Source organism: Microcebus murinus, chromosome X (genome assembly GCF_040939455.1).
Source record: "Microcebus murinus isolate Inina chromosome X, M.murinus_Inina_mat1.0, whole genome shotgun sequence".
Classification (NCBI taxonomy): Eukaryota; Metazoa; Chordata; class Mammalia; order Primates; family Cheirogaleidae; genus Microcebus; species Microcebus murinus.
The window spans coordinates 16,574,588-16,597,272 of record NC_134136.1 but is presented as its reverse complement, the minus strand read 5'-3'; the positions used below and the strand labels follow the sequence as shown (position 1 = coordinate 16,597,272).

General features: G+C 35.3%; 1 protein-coding gene across 1 annotated transcript in view; it reads right to left on the bottom strand.

Annotated features, from left to right (window-relative positions):
- The window catches only part of LOC105882300 (dachshund homolog 2), a 408,214-nt gene that overhangs the window by 122,963 nt on the left and 262,566 nt on the right, over positions 1 to 22,685 (bottom strand). Inside the window, exon 3 of the mRNA XM_075999087.1 lies at positions 6,986 to 7,144. Coding sequence (XP_075855202.1) covers positions 6,986 to 7,144 — 159 coding nt within the window. The remainder of the gene's footprint in view (positions 1 to 6,985; positions 7,145 to 22,685) is intronic.

Below are 22,685 nucleotides of genomic sequence, written 5' to 3'. Positions count from 1 at the left end.
TGCCTCACAAATTTTGATGTTCTGTTGTTAAATACAAACATTTTAAGGTTTACTGTGTCCTGTTGGAGAAATGACCCCTTTATCATCATGTAATGCTCCTCTTTATCCCTGACAATTTTCATTGCTCTGAAGTTGGCTTTGTGTGAAATTAATATCGCTATTCCAGTTTTCTTTTGATTACTTTAACATAGCATATATTTTCCTATCTCTTTTGATCAATCTGTGTCTTTATATAAAGTTTCATATAGACAACATATAGTTGGGTCTTATTTGTTATCCATTATGACATTCTCTGAAATGTGTTGGTTTTGTTTTGCACAACACATGATTTTATAGAAACGGTATTCACGTTTGAGTAAAGGCAAAAAGTACTGACAACCGAGGTGGCTAGAACACTAGTCATTCTCTTGTAATTGGTATATTACACAATTCACATTTAAAGTTAATATTAATATAATTGAATAATTACCTTCCATATATGTTATTGTTTTCTGTATATTGCCCTTATTATTATTTTTTAATCTTTTTTCCTCATCCTACACAATTTTGTTGCTTTCCATTTTTTAATTTTTTTTTATTTTAGAATATTATTGGGGTACAGCATACATTTTGGTTACATATAATGACTTTGCTTCTTCCAAGCCAGGGCTACAAGTGGGCCCTTTCCCCATACGGAGGACTTCACATCCATTGGTTGTGACTTTACCCACTCCCCACCCCCACCTGACCGGCACACAATGAATATTATTTCCATGTGAGCACCTTAATGTTGATCAGTTAGTACCATTTTGATGGCAGGTGGCAGCACATGTGGTGCTTGTTATTGCATTCTTGTGATCCTTCATTTTGAAGGATGGGCTCAAGCTCTATCCAGGATAATATAAGAAATGATTGTTCACTATTATGTTTATAATTGAGTAGTATTCCATGGAATACATATATTACATTTTATTAATTCACTCATATATCGATGGGCACTTGGGTTGTTTCCAAATATTTGCAATTGTCAATTGTGCTGCCATAAACAAAGCACATGTCTTTATTATAGAATGTCTTTTTTTCCCTTTGGGTAGATGTCTAGTAGTGGGATTGCTGGATCAAATGGTATTTCTATCTTTAGCTCTTTGAGACAACTCAAAATTACCTTCCATGGGGGCTATACTAATTTGCAGCCTCACCAGCAGTGTAAGAGTGTTCCAATCTCTCCACATGCACACCAGCATTTGTTGTTTGTGACTTTTTTATAAAGGCCATTCTCAGTGGAGTTAGGATATATCTCATTGTGGGTTTGATTTGCATTCACCTGATGATTAGAGATATTGAACACTTTTTTATATGTTTGATGACCATTATTCTGTTTTCTTTTGAAAAGTAACCAAAAGTTGTTTTTTTGAAAAGATAAACAAAATTGACAACCCTCTTGCTAGATTGACAAGAACTAGAAAGGAAGGAACTCTAACATACTCAATTAGAAATGATAAAGGAGAGGTCCGTACAGACATCACAGAAATACAAACATTATCTTGGAATATTATGAAAATCTATATGCCCCAAAACTACAGAATGTGGAGGAAAAGGACAAATCCTTAGAAACACACAACCTCCCTAGGCTAAGTCAGGAAGAAATAGAATTCCTGAACAATATCAAACACAGAAATTGAAGCAGCCATTAAAAATCTTCCATCAAAAAAAAAAAGGTATGAGATATATACTTACAAAATAGGTGCGATGCGCACCTCCTGGGGGTTGGACATGCTTGATGTTTTGACAAGGAGGGGGGGCGGGGAAGGAACAGCAGGGGCAATATATGTAACCCTAACAATATTTGTACCCTCATAATATGATAAAATAAAAGGAAAAAAAAAGAAAAGAAAAGACAAAAGTCCCAGACCAGATGAGTTCATACCTGAATTTTACCAAATTTACAAAGAAGAACTCATTCCTCTACTACAGAAATTATTTCACAATATTGAGAAGGACAATATCTTCCCTAACTCATTCTATGAAGCCAATATCACCTTGATACCAAAGCCAGGAAAGGACACATACACAAAAGAAAACTATAGACCAATATCCCTCATTAATATAGATGCAAAAAACCTCAATACCATTTTAGCAAACCAAATTCAACAGCATATCAAAACAATAATTCATCATGACCAGGTGGGCTTTATCACATTGATATAAGGATGGTTCACCACAAATATATAAATGAAATTCACCACATAAATAAAAGCAAGAACAAAGACCATATGATTCCCTCAATAGACGCACAAAAACAATTTGATAAAATCCAGCACACTTTTATGATTAAAACTTTTAACAAAATAAGTATAGATGGGACATATCTTAAAATTATTAAAGCCATATTTGATAAACCCACAGCAAATATCATACTGAATGGGGAAAATTTAAAGCATTCCCACTTAAAATTGGAACCAGACAATGTTGCCCACTATCTCCACTTCTATTCAACATAGAGCTGGAAGTCCTTGCCAGAGCAATCAGACAAGAGAAGGGATTAAGGGGGTCCACATGGGGCAGAAGAGGTCAAACTCTCACTCTTTGCTGATTATATGATAATATATCTAGAAAATTCCAAGGATTCAACCAAGAGACTCCTAGAATTGATAAATGAATTCATTAAAGTCTTAGGATACAAAATCAATACACATAAATCAGTGGCATTCATATATGACAATAACAGTCAAGCCAAAAATCAAATCAAAGATGCAACACCTTTCATAATAGCATCAAAGAAAATTAAATATTTAGAAATATATTTAATGAAGGAGATGAGAGACCTATATAGCCAGAACTATGAAACACTGGGAAAAAAAATTGTAGAAAATGTAAACAGATGGAAAACCCTACCATGCTCATGGATTGGCAGAATCAATATTGTTAAAATATTCACATTACCTAAAGTGATCTACAGAATTAATGTAATCCCTATCAAAATACCATCATCATTCTTCACAGATCTAGAAAAAATAATTATATTCTTCAGATGAAACCAGAAAAGACCTTGTATAGCCTCAGCAATCTTAATCAAAAATAACAAATTGGGAGGCATCAGTCTACCAGACTTCAAGCTATACTAAAAGGCTATATTAATCAAAACAGCATGCTATTGACACAAGAACAGAGATATAGACCTTCTCTGTTTTTGATTGAACATTTTATATAATTCTATTTTTTCTCTCTCTTAGCATATCAGTTATACTTAATTTAATTTTTTTAGTGGTTGCCTTAGAGTTTTGAATATACATTTAAAACTAATCTATTTACAAATATCACTATACCTCTTCACAGATAGTATAAGTACTTTTTAACAGATTATTCTTAATTTCTTTCTTCTGTTCCTTATATTGTTGTCACTTATTTCACCTGTCCATTAGGTATAATCTGCTGATAGATTGTTTTCGTTATTATTTTCAATAGATTTTTTTTTTTTTTTTTTGAGACAGAGTCTCGCTTTGTTGCCCAGGCTAGAGTGAGTGCTGTGGCATCAGCTTCGCTCACAGCAACCTCAAACCCCTGGGCTCAAGCAATCCTCCTGCCTCAGCCTCCCGAGTAGCTGGGACTACAGGCATGTGCCACCATGCCCAGCTAATTTTTTCTATATATATTAGTTGGCCAATTAATTTCTTTCTATTTATAGTAGAGGCGGGGTCTCACTCTTGCTCAGACTGGTTTCGAACTCCTGACCTCGAGCAATCCTCCTGCCTCGGCCTCTCAGAGTGCTAGGATTACAGGCGTGAGCCACTGTGCCCCGCCTCAATAGATTATTATCTTTTAGAGTCATTAAGAATAAAAACATTTAATTTACCTTAATTTATTCCTTCTCTAATGCTCTTTTTCTTTATGCGGATTTAAATTTCCGACCTATATCATTGTCCATTTCTCTGAAGACCTTTCAACATTTCTTACAATGCAAGTATACTGGTATGGTAACAAATTCCCTCAATTTTTGCCTGAGAAAGTTTTTATTTCTCTTTCACTTTTATAGAAAAATTTCACTGGAAACATAATTCTAGGTTGGTGTGTTTTTTCAACACTCTAAATATTTCATACAACTCTCTACTTATGTGACTGATTTTTAAAGAGAAGACAATATAATTCTTATCTCTGTTCCTCTATAGGAAATAAGAACTTTTTCCTCTCTTCTTTCAAAATTTTCTCTTTGTCACTCATTTTCTGCAGTCGAATTTTGATATGCATATTTTTAGATTTTTTTTGGTATTTATCTTACTTAGTGTTCTCTGAGGTTCTTAGATATGTGGCTTGGTGTTTCTCATTAATTTTGGAAAATTCTCAGCCATTCTAACTGCAAATTTTCTTTTGTTCTTTTCTATTTTTCATCTATTTCTGCTATGCCCATTACATGAACATTACACCTTTTGTAATTGCCACATTGTTCTTAGATATTGTGTTCTTTTTTTTTTCCTTGTTTCTTTTTCTCTTGGATTTTTCAGTTTTTGCAGTTTCTATTGACCTGTCTTCAAGCTTGTTCATTCTTTCCATTCTATAATTATCCTATAAAAGTTATGATTCATTTTGTTGGAGTATTTATATTTTCAGCATTTCCTTTTGCTCCTTTCTTAGAGTTTCCATCTCTGCTTAAATCTCACATAAATTCTTGTATTTTATCCACTTTCTTCATTCTTTTAGCATATTAATCAGTTATTATACATTCCCAGTCCAATAGTTCTATAATATCATTTATATTTGAATTTGGCTGTGGTGCTTGCTTTGTCCCTTTACACTGTTTTTTATTATTTTATTATTATTTTTTAATTCAGTACATTAGGGATGTACAAATGTTTAGGTTACATATATTGCCTTTGTCACACCGAGTCAGAACTTCAAGCATGTTCATACCCCAGACAATGTGCACTGCACCCATCAGGTGTAAATATATCCATTCCTTCCTCCCCAAGACCTGCCCAACACCCAATGAATGTAATGAATGAATATGTGCACATCAGTGTTGATAAGTTAATACCAATTTTATGGTGAGTACATGTGGTGCTCTTTTTTCCATTCTTGTAATACTTTACCTAGTAGAATGGTCTCCAGCTCTATCCAGCATAATACAAGAGGTGCTGGACCACTATTGATTTTGTGGCTGAGTAGAACTCCATGGTATACATGTACCACATTTTATTAATCCACTCATATATTGATGGGCACATGGGTTGTTTCCACATCTTTGCAATTGTGAATTGGGCTGCTATAAACATTCTAGTGTAGATATCATTTTTATAGAATATCTTATTTTCCTTTTGATAGATGCTCAGTAATGGGATTACTTGATAAAATGGTAGTTCTACTTGTAGCTCTTTGAAGTATATCCATATTACTTTCCACAGAGGATGTATTAGTTTTCAGGCCCACCAACTATGTATGAGTGTTCCTATCTCTCCACATCCATGCCAATATTTATTGTTTGGAGACTTTTTTGATGAAGGCCATTCTCACTGGAGTTAAGTAATATCTCATTGTGGTTTTGATTTACATTTCCCTGATGACTAGAGATGTTGGGAATTTTTTCAAATGTTTGTTGGCCATTAATCTGTCTTGTTTTGAAAAGTTTCTGTTCATTTTCTTTGGGTTGTTTACTTTGTCCACTTTTTCTTAGGGTTGTTTGATTTTTTCTTGCTGATTTTCCTGAGTTCTATATAGATTCTAGTTATCAGCCCTTTATTGGATGTGTAGCATGCAAATATTTTCACCCATTCTGTAGGTTGTCTGTTTGCTCTCGTGATAGTTTTCTTGACTGTGCAGAAGCTTTTTCGTTTGATCAGGTCTCATTTATTTATTTTTGTCGTTTATGTGATTGCCTTTGGGGTCTTCTACATAAATTGTTTGCCTAGTCCACTGTCTGTAAGAGTTTTTCTAACATCTTCTTCTAGAATTCTTATAGTTTTATGCCTTAGCTTTAATTCTGTTATCTACCATGAGTTGATTTTTGTGAGAGGTAAAAGGTGCAGATCCTGTTTCAGTCTTCTACATGAGGCTATCCAGTTTTCCCAGCACCATTTATTGAATAAGGATTATTTTCCCAAGCTGTAAGGTGAAAGAAGCAGGTAACCCCATAATATTTTTAAATAAAAAATTAAACTTCATATTATATAATATTTGTAAATTTTCTATCATTCATTATATTTGCCTTTGCTTAACATTTTATTTTGTATTTGACATTTTATGCTTTAGATTATAACATCTTTAAAGTAAGATTTCATAAATTATTTTTGTATGCTAAATAACTGGTGAATTTCACTAAGATGTGTGCCATCATATTAAAATATCTTATAATTTTTTGTTGCCTTAATCCTAGAGTTTATTGGAAGAATGATAGTCTGAGAGAAAAGAGTAATGAAACTCTCTCCTAGATGTCCTGTTTGTACAAAAGATAAGATTTTAGGCAAGTAATATATACAATACCTGCATTACGACAAGAAGATTTCTTAGTCTTTAAAATTCCTAAAAACATCATCTAAACCTTAATTGTTATACATTAACTGTAGTGTAATTGCTAAGTAATAATGCTTATAATTTATATAGTACTTACTATAAATGCAATTCATTGTTAACAGCATTTCCTTTACTATTCTTAGCCCTCACAATAACCTTAAGTGGGTATATTTTTTATCTGTACTTTTTAGTTGTGTAAACTGAGACTTGGGAATGTCAGGTGGCTTCTCCAAAGTAAAATCGTGATGCAGAATTCAAATGATGTGGAATTCAAACACATGTTTATGCGACTCTAGCCAACATTCTTAACTACTCTCCTACATAGCCTCCCTAGTCTGTGAATTCCACACTTTGAAATGAGTCCCTTTTAATCTTTCCTTCTGATTTCAAATTGTTAAACCTCAGTGAGGAAAAATAGAGTAAGCTCTGCCAGACCAAGGTGTCTAGTATGTTTTAGATGGTCTTTTCCTCAACACAGTCAGTTTGGGGAGGACAGTATACATACTATTGGTTAGCAGGTGGTTCTGTTGCAGTGGATTGAGGGTAGGAGCACCCGCAAGGCCTGGCTGGCCAGCTAGGGCTGCATGAGCAATTCCATGTTGGGGTCCAGGAACAGCAAGAGGAGACTGCATCTTATCCTTATCCCAGGAGGATTCACTTCCACCTAAAAAAAATACATATGAACAGATTTGATTTAACAACTTTCCATGAGAAGACTTTTTGAATTCCATTTTTTGGGGCTATAATCATTAATATTACCTCAGAAAATTATTATTGAACACAGATAACTTATTTTTATGATTTCAAAACTTTCAATAGCCTACAGATTTTTTCTACCTCTGGGAAGACTAAACCATTCTCAATAATAATATAGATCCTCTTGCCTTACTGGTAGTCTCAACAAACCTGAAATCATAATGAATAGCTAGTTTATGGAAGCGCTTATATGTTGAAAGCATCTAAATTAGCACCACTGCTTTCCATTCCAAACATCTATCATACATATACTATAGTTTAAAGAATAACAGTGCCGTTCACTCAAAAAGAACACATTTATTTATAAGAGTATGATAGCATGCAAATATACATGGTAAGAAACAGAAGAATCACTTATTTGCTTCTCAAATTCAACCTACAAAGAAGCAAATCTAGTCATATGCAACATACTTTCGTACAGAATAAGCTGGATAAAACGGGAAACCATGGATTCCAACTTGAAATCGTATTTTACTTTGATCATCCATGCTATAACATGAAGACTCCTATATTATCATTATCTCCAGTGGCATAAATATTTCTTCTGGCACTTAGCATACTGTGGGGGTAGAACCATTGCTTAAACCCATATAGGAAGCAAACACAGAATGATTTCCAGGACAGGAGAATACTTTAAATAGATGAGTAAAGGATTAAATATAATCACTGCAATGGTAGATTGTTTAGCTTTAGAAAACAGAATAGTTGTGTGGGCGGGCAGCTTTCTCTATTTTCCTGATGTGTTTCATTTATTTAGGGCTCAGTGGTTCTGCACCATTCTCATGATGGGATTGTGACATTAGCATCTCCACCTGCCTTACACTATCCCATTTGCTGCCTAAAACTCCAACCCTGTTTTGTGTGGGGTTTAGACCTGGGACCCTTGGACACTCTGTAAAGTATGTACATTTACTGGTTTCTTAAGAAAGGTAAAAAATCAACATACTTATGTTCCCAATATTCCATATATTAGTTATTTTCACTTCTCTGAGTTTCCTCCCAGGCTTTGTTCATATGGATACCCATTTTTACATTGTAAACACTCTGCTATATTGTTTCAGGTATAATATTTAAAAAGCATAATAGCTACATAGTAGTCTGAGTTAATGTACTAAATTTATTAAATATTTGATTTTAAGTTGGTTTTAAATTTGTCACTATTATAAATTGCAATATAACAAAAACACTAATTTGCATTATTTCCTTAGAATAAGTTAATTCCCAGAGGGGGATTTCTAGGTCGAAGGGGATAAATAGTTTTATACTTTCACTTTCAAACAACACATTTGCGAAAAAACAAAAACAAAAAAAAAAACCCTGTTTTCAGAGTTAGAGATTATTTATTTATTTTTCCCAGCATATATTACAGGGGTATCAATGTTAAAGTTAGCTATGTTGCCCTTGTCCCCCTCCCCCCTCGAGTCAGAGCTTCAAGCGTGTCCATCCTCCAGTTGGTGAGCATCACACTCATTATGTATGTATACACCCATTCCCTCCTCCCCCCACCTGCCCGACATCTGATAAATGTTATTCCTATATATCCATTTAAGTCTTGGAGATATTTTAAAGAAAAATTTTCAGGCCCCATTGGTATTCCCCTCAAGATTTTAATTTTATTTAAGTAAATTACCTCCTAGAATCTTTGAGAGATTTTTAAACCTATGTATCCAATCATCCACTTTTACTCCAGGTCTGAGAATCTACCTCCTCATCAGGACTCTTTCAAGCTCCTTTGTGTCTAAGTTAATCATGAATCCAAACATGGGAGTATTGACCAGTTTCCAACTAAGTGAGTTGAGACAAGTAAATACCAGATTATCCAGTGGTATATGTAAACATTGAGGGGTATCTGGCCCTGCCTATGGGGATAAAGTTTTGCCAACCAAATGGGGAAGTAATTAACTGTTCAGTTCCTGCTATATGTCATTCAGTTAAGATGCATGAAAATTTAGAAGGTAGGACATTTGATTGAATTTGATAGACTGGCTTAATAGACCAGAAATCAATCCCTTGATCATGTTGAGGTTTGGTATGTTCATTGAGAACATGCAACACTCCTATGATTACATCAATTGTTCTTTCTTTTCATCTAGATATTTGCGATTGTACAGTCACTGCCTAAGAGCAGGGGGTTAATTTATTGCTTGGTGTATTGACATAATTTAGCATTTACAAATTTGAAATTCCAATTAAAATCAATAAGACATTGTTATGCTGTAATTAAGAAGGATGGTGAGGAGAAGGGAGTATCTTAATAAATAATAAAAGAAAACACATTGTAACACTGAGAATTCTTTATAATAACATTGGGCCAATAAACATAATTAATACCAGAAGATGCAAAAATTTGAAAGATCAATTGCTAAGGAAAAACGAAACCACTCCATCATTTCAGCACTATATTCAAGATATGGAACACCGGGCATGGTGGCTCAAGCCTGTAATCCTAGCACTCTGGGAGGCCAAGGTGGGAGGATTGCTCAAGGTCAGGAGTTTGAAACCAGCCTGAGCAAGAGCGAGACCCCGTCTCTACTATAAATAGAAAGAAATTAATTGGCCCACGAATATATATATATATATATATATATATATATATATATATATATAAAATTAGCTGGGCATGGCGGCATGTGCCTGTAGTCCCAGCTACTTGGGAGGCTGAGGCAGGAGGATTGCTTGAGCCTAGGAGTTTGAGGTGAGCTAGGCTGACGCCATGGCACTCACTCTAGCCTGGGCAACAAAGCCAGATTCTGTCTCAAAAAAACAAAAAAAGAAATTGAGAGTCGAAGATGGCGGACGAATAACACTGCCAGACAGAGGGTCTCTGCAGAAAAGACAGATTCTAGCAGAAACTAGAGGAAAGAAGCAAGAAGACGAGCATACAGCGGACAAGGGCCGGAAGGAGGGGTACCTGAGACCCCGGGAGACTCCACGGGAGGAGGCTGCGGAGAAGAACTGGAGGCTGTGCCACCGGAGCAGCCCGGAGACCAGCGGCAAGGGCACCACCTAACGCCTCAGAAACTAAATAAGGTGTGTGAATACCCAACAATAACCTAAAGGAAAGAAACAACAACTGATCGACATGGGAAGAAATCAGCGAAAGAACTCAGGAAATATGAAGAACCAAACGGAAAACACACCCCCAAAGAGGAGCACCAGCCCCCTAGAAACGGACACCGACCAAAATCAGGCAACCAATATGTCAGAAGAGGAATTTCGTATGTGGAACATAAGAACACTCACCCAGCTGCAACAACAACTCAACAACCAGCACCAAGAAACCACAAAAAATCTCCAGGATATGAGAAAAGAAATAGACACATTGAAGAAAAGTGTAACCGAACTCCTGGAAATGAAGAATCAATTCAAGGAACTACAAAATAAAGTGGAAAGTCTCAAGAACAGGGTAGATGAAGCAGAAGAAAGAATCTCAGAGCTTGAAGATAACACCCTCCAATTAAATAAATCAGTCACAGAGATAGAGCAGAGAAACAAGAGAAAAGAGCAAAGCCCACAAGAGCTGTGGGATTATGTGAAGAAACCTAATGTGAGGGTCATAGGGTTACAGGAAGGGGAAGAAGACAACACTCAAGGGTTGGACAAGCTGTTTGAAGATATAATAGAGGAAAATTTCCCAGGCCTTGCTCAAAATCTTGATATACAAGTTCAAGAAGCTCAGAGGACCCCTGGGAGATTCAACGCAAACAGGAAGACGTCACGACATGCAGTCATCAGACTAACCAAAGTATCAACTAAAGAGGCCCTTCTAAGAGCTGTAAGACAAAAGAAGCAAGTAACATACAAGGGAAAGCCAATTCGAATAACATCAGACTTCTCTAATGAGACTTTACAAGCAAGGAGAGACTGGGGCACAATCCTCACTCTTTTGAAACAAAACAATGCCCAGCCTAGAATATTATTCCCTGCAAAACTAAGCTTCGTATATGAAGGAGAAATAAAAACATTCTCAGACAAGCAAAGGCTCAGAGAATTCACCAAGACAAGACCAGCCCTACAAGAAGTACTTAAAACAGCGTTATGCACGGAACATCATAAAAATAACCCACGAATATAAAAACAACCAAAACCAAAAGATATTAAAGGCCAGATATTACAATGGCTCAAGACAGAAATCATAGCAACAACATCCAACCCAACAGAATGATCAGTAATCTACCTTACCTATCAGTTCTCTCAATAAATGTGAATGGCTTAAACTCTCCACTCAAGAGACATAGGCTGGCTGAATGGATAAGAAAATACAGGCCAAGTATATGCTGTCTTCAGGAAACACATCTAACCTGCAAGGATGCATATAGACTAAAAATAAAAGGGTGGAGATCAATATTCCAAGCAAATACAAGCCAAAAGAAGGCTGGTGTGGCAGTTCTAATTTCAGACGATTTAGTTTTTAAACCAACAAAAGTAGTAAAAGACAAAGAGGGTCATTATATAATGGTGAAGGGCACAGTCCAACAAGAAGAGATAACAATTTTAAATATATATGCACCCAACTTAGGTGCACCCAGATTCATAAAGCAAACCTTACTGGAGCTAAGCAAATGGATTAATAGCAACTCCATAATCGCCGGAGATTTCAACACCCCACTGACGGCACGAGACAGATCCTCCAAACAGAAAATTAATAAAGAAATAATGGACTTAAACAAAACTCTAGAACAATTGGGTCTGACAGACATCTACAGAACATTCTACCCAAAATCCACTGAATATACGTTCTTCTCATCAGCTCACGGGACATTCTCTAAGATTGACCATATCCTAGGACACAAAGAAAATCTCAAGAAATTTAAAAAAATAGAAATCATACCATGTACCTTCTCAGATCACAGTGGAATAAAACTAGAAATCAACCCTAAGAGAAACTCACATTTCTACACAAAAACGTGGAAATTAAACAACCTCCTACTAAATGATTACTTCGTAAATGAAGAAATCAAGACGGAAATAAAAAACTTCTATGAAGAAAACGACAATGGAGAGACAAGTTATCAACTCCTCTGGGACACAGCTAAAGCAGTTCTGAGAGGAAAGTTTATCTCCATAAATGCCTATAACCAAAAGACAAGAAGATCACAAATAGACAATTTAATGAAACGACTCAAAGAGCTGGAAAAAGAAGAACAGACCAACTCCAAACCCAGCAGAAGAAGTGAAATCAACAAGATCAAATCAGAACTAAACGAAATTGAAAACAGGAAAGCTATTCAGGAGATTAATAAACAAAAAGTTGGTTCTTCGAAAAAATAAACAAAATTGACACACCATTGGCTAAGCTAACGAAAAGCAGAAAAGAGAAATCTCTAATAAGCTCCATCAGGAATAAAAAAGGAGATATCACAACTGATCCCAAAGAGATACAAGATACAATTTCTGAATACTACAAAAATCTTTATGCACACAAACTGGAAAATGTGGAGGAAATGGACAAATTTCTAGAAACACACAGCCTCCCTAGGCTCAACCAGGAAGAAATAGATTCCCTGAACAGACCAATCTCAACAGCTGAAATAGAAACAGCAATTAAAAATCTCCCTAAAAAGAAAAGTCCCGGTCCAGATGGCTTCACACCTGAATTTTACCATACTTACAAAGAAGAACTAGTACCTATCTTGCAGAAACTATTCCACAACATCGAGAAGAACGGAAACCTCCCCGACACCTTTTATGAAGCGAATATTACTCTGATACCAAAACCAGGAAAGGATGCAACAAAAAAAGAAAACTACAGACCAATATCCCTAATGAATATAGATGCAAAAATTTTCCACAAAATCTTAGCTAACCGAATCCAGACACTTATCAAAAAAATAATCCACCACGACCAAGTGGGCTTCATCCCAGGGATGCAGGGATGGTTCCACATACATAAATTTATAAATGCAATTCTCCACATAAACAGAAGCAAAAACAAAGACCACATGATTCTTTCAATAGATGCAGAAAAAGCTTTTGACAAAATTCAACACCCTTTCATGATACGAACACTTAAGAAAATAGGCATAGAAGGGACATACCTAAAAATGATACAAGCCATATATGACAGACCCATAGCCAACATCATACTGAATGGGGAAAGATTGAAATCATTCCCACTTAGAACTGGAACCAGACAAGGCTGCCCACTATCTCCACTTCTGTTCAACATAGTGCTGGAAGTCTTGGCTACAGCAATCAGACAGGAAAATGGAATCAAAGGTATCCAAATAGGGGCAGAAGAGATCAAACTTTCACTGTTTGCTGATGATATGATATTGTATCTAGAAAACCCCAAGGATTCAACCAAGAAACTCCTGGAACTGATCAATGAATTTAGTCAAGTCTCAGGATACAAAATCAATACACAGAAATCAGAGGCATTCATATACGCCAACAACAATCTAATTGAGAACCAAATCAAAGACTCAATTCCCTTCACAATAGCAACAAAGAAATTAAAGTACCTAGGAATATATTTAACCAAAGAGGTAAAAGACCTCTACAGGGAGAACTATGAAACACTGAGGAAGGAAATAGCAGAGGATGTAAACAGATGGAAATCCATACCATGCTCGTGGATCGGCAGACTCAATATCATCAAAATGTCTATACTACCCAAACTGATCTACAGATTCAATGCAATACCTATTAAAATCCCATGAGCATTCTTCACAGATATAGAAAAAATAATTTTACGCTTCGTATGGAACCAAAGAAGACCCCGAATATCAAGAGCAATTCTAGGCAACAAAAACAAAATGGGAGGCATTAATATGCCAGATATCAAACTATACTACAAAGCTGTAGTAATTAAAACAATATGGTATTGGCACAAAAACAGGAATATTGACCAGTGGAACAGATGTGAGAATCCTGATATAAAACCATCCTCATATAGCCATCTCATCTTTGACAAAGCAGACAAAAACATACGCTGGGGAAAAGAATCCCTCTTCAATAAATGGTGCTGGGAAAACTGGATAGCCACCTGTAGAAGGCTAAAACAGGACCCACACCTTTCACCTCTCACAAAAACCAACTCACGCTGGATAACAGACTTAAACCTAAGATATGAAACTATTAGAACTCTAGAGGAAAAAGTTGGAAACACTCTCCTAGACATCGGCCTGGGCAAAGAGTTTATGAAGAAGTCCCCAAAGGCAATCACAGCAGCAACAAAAATAAATAAATGGGACATGATCAAACTACAAAGCTTCTGCACAGCCAAAGAAATAGTCATGAAAGTAAACAGACAACCTACAGAATGGGAGAAAATTTTTGCATCCTATGCATCCGATAAGGGACTGATAACTAGAATATACTTAGAACTCACGAAAATTAGGAAGAAAAAATCAAATAACCCCATTAAAAAGTGGGCAAAAGACTTGAACAGAAATTTTTCTAAAGAAGACAGAAGAATGGCCAACAAACATATGAAGAAATGCTCAACATCTCTAATCATCAGGGAAATGCAAATCAAAACCACAATGAGATATCACTTAACCCCAGTGAGAATGGCCTTTATCAAAAAATCTCCAAACAATAAATGCTGGCGTGGTTGCGGAGAGAGAGGAACACTCCTACACTGCTGGTGGGACTGCAAACTAGTTCAACCTCTGTGGAAAGCAATATGGAGATACCTTAAAGCGATACAAGTGAATCTACCATTTGATCCAGCAATCCCATTGCTGGGCATCTACCCAAATGATCCAGTGACACTCTACAAAAAAGACACCTGCACTCGAATGTTTATAGCAGCACAATTCATAATTGCAAGGCTGTGGAAACAGCCCAAGTGCCCATCCATCCAAGAATGGATTAATAAAATGTGGTATATGTATACCATGGAGTACTATTCAGCTCTAAGAAACAATGGTGATATAGCACATCTTATATTTTCCTGGTTAGAGCTGGAACCCATACTACTAAGTGAAGTATCCCAAGAATGGAAAAACAAGCACCAGATATATTCTCCAGAAAACTGGTATTAACTGAGTAGCACCTAAGTGGACACATAGGTACTACAGTAATAGGGTATTGGGCAGGTGGGAGGGGGGAGGGGGGTGGGTATATACATACATAATGAGTGAGATGTGCACCATCTGGGGGATGGTCATGATGGATACTCAGACTTTTGGGGGGAGGGGGGAAATGGGCATTTATTGAAACCTTAAAATCTGTACCCCCATAATATGCCAAAATAAAAAAAAAAAAAAGATATGGATTACATCATCATTACAGAACAGTAATTTGTAAAATAGTGAGGAAAAAATTTACAAATAAGCATATATTTAGAAGACACAAAATTGTACCATATAATATTAATGTTATTGCACTATCACAGCAACAGCATACAACAATGCTAGAGCTGAGACTATATTAATATTTATTTTATAAATTGAAAAGCTTTTAGTCTACAGTCAATATTAAATAGTATATTGGGCATAAATCTAATGTTTTATACATCATATATTCTAAATAAACTTGAATAAAAATGTTGTTAAAAACCTCATTAAAGGATTCCAAAGTTTTTGTGTGCTTTGGATGAACTTTTTCTCACAACTCTCACCTTTGTTGACTACCGGGTATATAGTAGAATGAAGGAAGTTTCCAGTTGTTCCCATATTCACTGAGTATGCATATAATATACTATCCTGCACTCTAAAGGTAATTGTATATTGAAACAAATGGCTGAGGAGTGTGGAACATTCTTGATATTTGGATTAGGAGGCATTAATTCTCTGAACACATTTTTGTCTCTTGATCTAAAACTCTTATCATTTTTAAGTGTATAAAAATTGACTTATGACTCAATCTGGAATGTTTGGTGGTCCCCAATATTACATTGTACTATGCTCCTTTGTGAAGACACAATAACACCCACTACCCTTAAAGATAACAACGTATTAGGTTATTAAGTATGAAATGTCCAATTTACTTAAGTACTAAGTTTAACAGTTGATATCTCTGATATTTTACTTTGACACATCTTGTTTTATTTATATCCTGAATGCAAAGCCTCACTCTTTCAAATGCATGGTTTAGCTTATGATTATCTTTCAACTTTTTAAGAGCAATTTTTTGTGAAAATATGGATAAGTCTAAAATTCATGTTATTTTCAAATATGAGTTCTGTTATGGAACCAATGCTACGCAGACTGCTCAAAATATCAACAAAGTGTTTAGGAAGGATGTGGTTAATGAAGTCAAAGTACATCGATGGTTTGAGAAGTTCCATTCTGGTGAGTTTAATCTTGAAAATGAGCCAGGTGGGCAACCTGAGACCAAGGTGGATGACGATGAGATGAAATCTGTAGTGGAAGCGACTCCATCTCAATCTACACATGGATTAGCAGCAAGATTTGATGTTATTATTCCAACAATATTGGATCATTTAAAAAAATATGTAAGGTAAAGAAGCTGGACAGATGGGTTTCATATGACTTAAATTAGCATCAGCAGAGAAATCATCTCCATGCTTGCCTTTCATTGCTGTCACGACATAAAGGCAAACCATTTCTACACTGTATTGTGATGTGTGATGAAAATCGCATTGTTTTTGACAATTGCAAGCGTTCAGCACCATGGTTGGATGATGATGAAGTGCCGAAACACAGTGCAAAACTGAATATGCATCGATAAAAGCTAATGGTGTCTGTTTGGTGGTCCAGCATTGGCATTATCCACTATGGTTTCATGAAACCTGGTCAATCAATTACAGGTGATGTCTACTGCAACCTATTGGATGCAATGATGAGGATTCTTGTAATTAAGCAACCTAGAACTCATTGCTTCAAAGTATACTTAATAATTTAAAAATTAAGTATTCACCACCGAATTACTCAAATAAATTGCACCTGACTCATATATCTTTCTATGAGTTAGGCAGACTAAGTAAATGTAAAACTTGAAACAAAATACCAGTAGATTTGTTCCTAAATTAAAATTCTGCAAGCTGTAAGCATTCTCTGAGTACCACATTCAGGTACAGTGGCTAAAACCTGAACATCACATTATTGAGTTTTAAAGATTAGTTTAGATATAGAAGGAATTAAGTAACATGTAATGAAGGCACAGTGCTCTCTCATATGACCTACTTAGTATGATGACAGGGTTGGAGAAACTCTGGCAAACTACTAGTTTGCATAATTTGAAAAAGACTCTGGTTAAAATGAATTTTGCTCTAGACATAGGAAGAAACTAGGGTTTGCCTGCCATTATTTTGCAATTCCTAACAATAAACTTATCTTATTCACTCTCCTGTGAACCCCACAGATTTTTAAATAGTCCTTGTATTTGTCTTGGTATTATGTTGTGTTTTCTGGAGCCAATTTAAAAAAAACTCCTTCAATTCTATGTAAACTATGTGCTGTGGCTAGTACAGATACTTTTGTGTGTGTGTGACAACATATTTTTTTGAAGTTTGAATTCATTTCTTCCTAATGTAAGTTTTACAAGTTGAAAGATCCTCAAAAACTAATATAAGTTCAAGCCAGTGAAGAATTTTCTTAACTGAATTTGTGTTCCTTCTGTCTTCCTTACTAGCATGTGGTCTTTCTAAATAATAAACATATTATCAAGTCACTTTGCAGTAAATAATCATATAATACCACTATCTATCTTTTCCCTTTTTTTTTCCTATTTCTGAAATATTGAACTGCTGAGAAGACATGCTAAGGATTTATTTTAAAGAACTAATTCCTAGAATTCATAAACTTTGACATGTGCTCTTATAAAATATATTTAAATTGGAGCTCCTTAAAGTGGGGTTATGAATATCCCAGAAAATATAAAAGATGATCTGTGAAAGTACAACAAAATATTAGAGTTTCAATTTCTATTTTATATGTTAACTAAAAAGTAAGTATGGCTGGCTGCAGTGGCTCATGCCTGTAATCCCAGCACTTTGGCAGGCTGAGGTGGGAGGATGACTTGAGGCCAGGAGTTCAAGACCAGCTTGGGAGATACAGTGAGACCCTATCTCTACAAAAAGTTAAGAAAAAATTAGCTGGGTATAGTGGCATGTGCCTGTAGTCCCAGCTACTCAGGAGGCTGAGGCAGGATTGCTTAAGCCCAGGAGTTTGAGGTTGCAGTGAACAATGATGAGAGTATTGCACTCTAGTTTGGACAACAGAGTGATATCCTGTCTCAAAAATAAACAAACAAAAAAGTACATTAAATGTCACTAATATTTAAGATATGGATTATCACTGATGTCTTCACCAGTCAAGTATTACAGGAATCTCAAGGAAGAGTGGGAGTTCTTAGCAGACCCAGTGGTTGACCTTTGGCAGCCCCAATCTTCATTAACTCTGATGTCATTGTGATGTGTTCTATGTATGAACAATTGAGTGGATTTATAGGCTGATATTTTTTTTTAACTAAACTAGCTCTTTCTAAGTAGCCAACACAACACAATCTCAGACTAGAGATAATAATGAAAGCATAGGAGAACAATAACATAGCAGAGCTGATACTTCTTCTACTCCTTTTAGGAACACTGTCACTGTCATTAAGAGATAAAATACTGTAAAGATCATCAGATTTGATGTATTAGTCACATTGCTCTCAGTGATACTAATAATCCACTGTAAAAGGTTTATACCATTGATATAATAAATAAAATGCATTGGTTAAAATCTTGTTTTGTAATCTTGGTCTAACGATTTAATTTCTATCTCATGTACATATGTGATATATGTATATACTCATAATTCAAATTATGCATACTAAAAGAGCATGCTCATATTTACCTGATGGGGCACATGAACAAAGGGTTTCAGACAACTACCTTAAATGAAAAAAAAAATAAAATGGTGCACAAATTTAAATTTATTTTCACAATCAATCAAAAATCCTCTCAAAATGCAAATTCATAATGTTACATTTTTACAACTTTCATTTTTATCTCTTTACTCACTAGATCTGTGGTCTACATACCTACTAATAGCATAGTATTAGTTATTACTACTAATAACATTGTTTAAGTAACTTTCCTATTACACTGTAAATTTAACCAAATAAGTCATGCTTTTAAAGCTAATGAATTAGACTAAAAGGCAAAGGACAAGACTGGTCACATAGACTGAGGCATAATAATTCACCTTCTGTATTTTTGTTCCCTCAGTGAATATAATACACATAGATTAATATCATCCCTACAAGTATAAATACTTTACTGTCAGCATAATCCTTACAAAGAATTAGTTAGGGGAACCCTAAAGTGGTCTCTAGACAATAGAATTAATTTTGTCCAATAAGTGGAAACAAAACCATTATGATCTTTTGTAGCAAATAGTGAGAGTTAATCATTACTCACACAACAACTTTTCTTGTTGGGATTTCAGCCTGTCTATTTGTATGCCTTGGAGTGCTAAGGTTAGAGTGATCTTACTGAATTGGCAGTTGACAATTGACAAAGGTCTATGAAAGAAAGTGGGAGACAGAGACAGATGCAAAATAGAGAAGGAAGGAGTATATCCTCCTCAAATCTTTATAGCATAGTGGAAAGAGCATCAGGCAGACCTGGAATTAAATTTTGGCCTCTCCACTTACCATTTATGAGCTTTGGAAAGGATACTAAAGCTCTTCAAGTATTGGTTTCCTAATATATAATATGGGGATAATAATATCTACCTGTCCTATGGTTATTGTAAGTATTACATGAAATAGTACATGTGAAACACTTAGCACAAGATCTGGACATGTTAAGCACTAAGTAAGTGTATGCTATTATCATTTAAAGTATTTTAGACTGTAAAAGACAATGTAAAATGTTTTAATTTATTAATTCCATTAATGTGTCTATAGGATAAATATTTTTTAACAATACTACCAATATAAGATGATAAAGACAACTAGTGACCCTAAGAATTAAATAAATAATTCACAAAGCTAAAACTCTATTACTCATTTATTTGCTTGGCCATATGCATTTTAACACATTGCTCTTAAAGGAAATTGTATAATCAGGTATGTTAAATCAAAAGTCGCCAACCTTTTTGGCATGAGGGACTGGTTTCATGGAAGATAATTTTCCCACGGACCAGGGTTGGGGAGGGTGGTTTGGGGATGATTCAAGCACAGTACATTTATTGTGCCACCCTCTCTGCTAATGATAATATTGTATTTGCAGCTGCTCCCCAGCACTAGCATCGCTGCCTCAGCTCCACCTTGGATAATCAGGCATTAGATTCTCATAAGGAGCATGCAACCAAGATCACTTGCGTGTGCAGTTTACAGTAGGCTTAGTGCTCCTATGAGAATCTAATGCCACTATTGATCTGACAGGAGGTGGAGCACATGTGGTAATGTGAGTGATGGGGAGTGGCTATAAGTACGGATGAAGCTTTGCCCACTGCTCACCTCCTGCCACGTGACCTGGTTCCTAACAAGCCATGGACTGGTACTAGTCTGCACCCCAGGGGTTGGAAACTCCAGTGTTGAAACAATGAAAATAACTCCAGATATAGCTTTACTGGGATATTTCCAACAACATATCAAGTGGGTCAGCAGATGTAATTACTGCCAAGGCTTGCCAAGAATTTGAAATGTGCCCATTAATTCAACAATTCCCAAACTGTTCATCAGTCAGTCATACTTAAAAAAATATGTCTGTCACAATGTAGGTGAAAGATTCTTTTGATAATTATACAAACAATAAAATCTCTTTGAATAGGTAAATATTAATATATACTGCAAACTTTTTTTTAAAGATACCATATTAGCTAAATCAAACTCTGTCACAGAAGCAAATACAAGAAGCTGATACTGAAAATAGAGGGCATCTCAGAAAACATATTATATATACATATACATATATATGTACATATATTCATAAAACAACTGGGTGCATTAGGGAGGATGAGTGAGACCTAACAATTATGTATAGCCTGGTTTCCTCTTAGGAAAGCAGAGGCAGATGGCTCTTTTCTCTCTCTCTGTACAGAATAGTATGGGTTTCACGGGCAAACAGTGGTTATTAATCCTAGGACTTCTTAAAAGAAGAACCATAAGAAAGAGCAACATATTTAACAAGATGGAATAAAAAATGAGAAACATATTGATAGAAAGAATGGAGAATAACTTTTTACAATAATTTTCATGTCACTCTAAAATGAATACAAGACAAAAGATAAGAAAAAGGCAAGTAGACAACATTAAAGTGAAAGACACAAAAAGGTAAGGAGAATTTCGGGAGGAAAAAACCATTTTACCCAAATAAAGACAAAATCTGCAGACCCAATTCAGACAAAGCTATGAAACTGGGTAAAATATGACATATTGAAATACAAAACAGAACTTGAGATAACAATACAAAAGAAGCATATATTTTGTTAGCCTGAGGCCATTAGAGTGAAAATACCAAAATCTCTTCTGGATGGAAAAAACAGTGGGTAAGGGAACAAAGTTTTTTAAAAAATGAAAAGGAAAAGAAAGAAGAAAATGGAATAGAAGGGAAATGCATAACCATAGAATCAAAGTAACAATATGTAACAATTATAGATTTGACAAGAAACATTTACTAGATCTGGGTTCTTAGTGCCTACAAATGTATAGAATGAATCATTCATTTCTACTATATTTCACCAGGACTAATGAGTTACTGCTGATGGTATCAAAGAAATTAATAAATAAATTTGAACACTATGTTGAGCAAACAAAACTAAAATTATCACTTATGATAAGGTCAGTACTTAGCAAAAAATTACAACATGCAAGTCTAATACCTGTGAAAATCACATTCATTGAACACTTATTATGTGCGAGAAAAATGCTCAAAGCACATTGAGCACTTGATATGTGTCTAAAACTATTCATCTAATCCTCACAACACCCTATGTGATGGGTACTGTAGTCAGCCACAATTTGTAGAGAAAACTGAGGTTCAACAGATTAATTTTCCCATGCTCATACCACCAGTAAGGAATTGAACCAAGAAATGCTCCAGAACACACACACACACACACACACACACACACACACACACACACACAAAACCACTATGCTCAACTGCTGCTAATATAAGGCATATTGATATAAGTACTTTTAACTGAGGCTTTAATTATGAATGTGCACCCTGTTTCGACTCTGAGGAACAAAATGAGGTACTTCGGAGAAGAACCAAGAAAGTGGTGGTTTCAAACACAGGCTTGCTAGACTAGGCTGAGATTCGTAGTGGACAGACCTGGGAGTCATAAAGTGGGAAAGCCTTGGAGGAATACCCCTGAATTGCAAATAGGCAGAAAAGCTACTTTCTTATTCAGATCTCTCTCTCTCTTTTTAAAGATAATATATAATAGAGGAGAAGAATTTTTAAATTATAGTAAAATTTGTGAGGATTCAAATGGGGACTAAACTTTGTATTTTACTATACCAATTTTTGTTAAGTTTACTAAGTAAATTAATAGTGGAAACAAGCTGGATGGATGAATAGACTTAATCCTTTT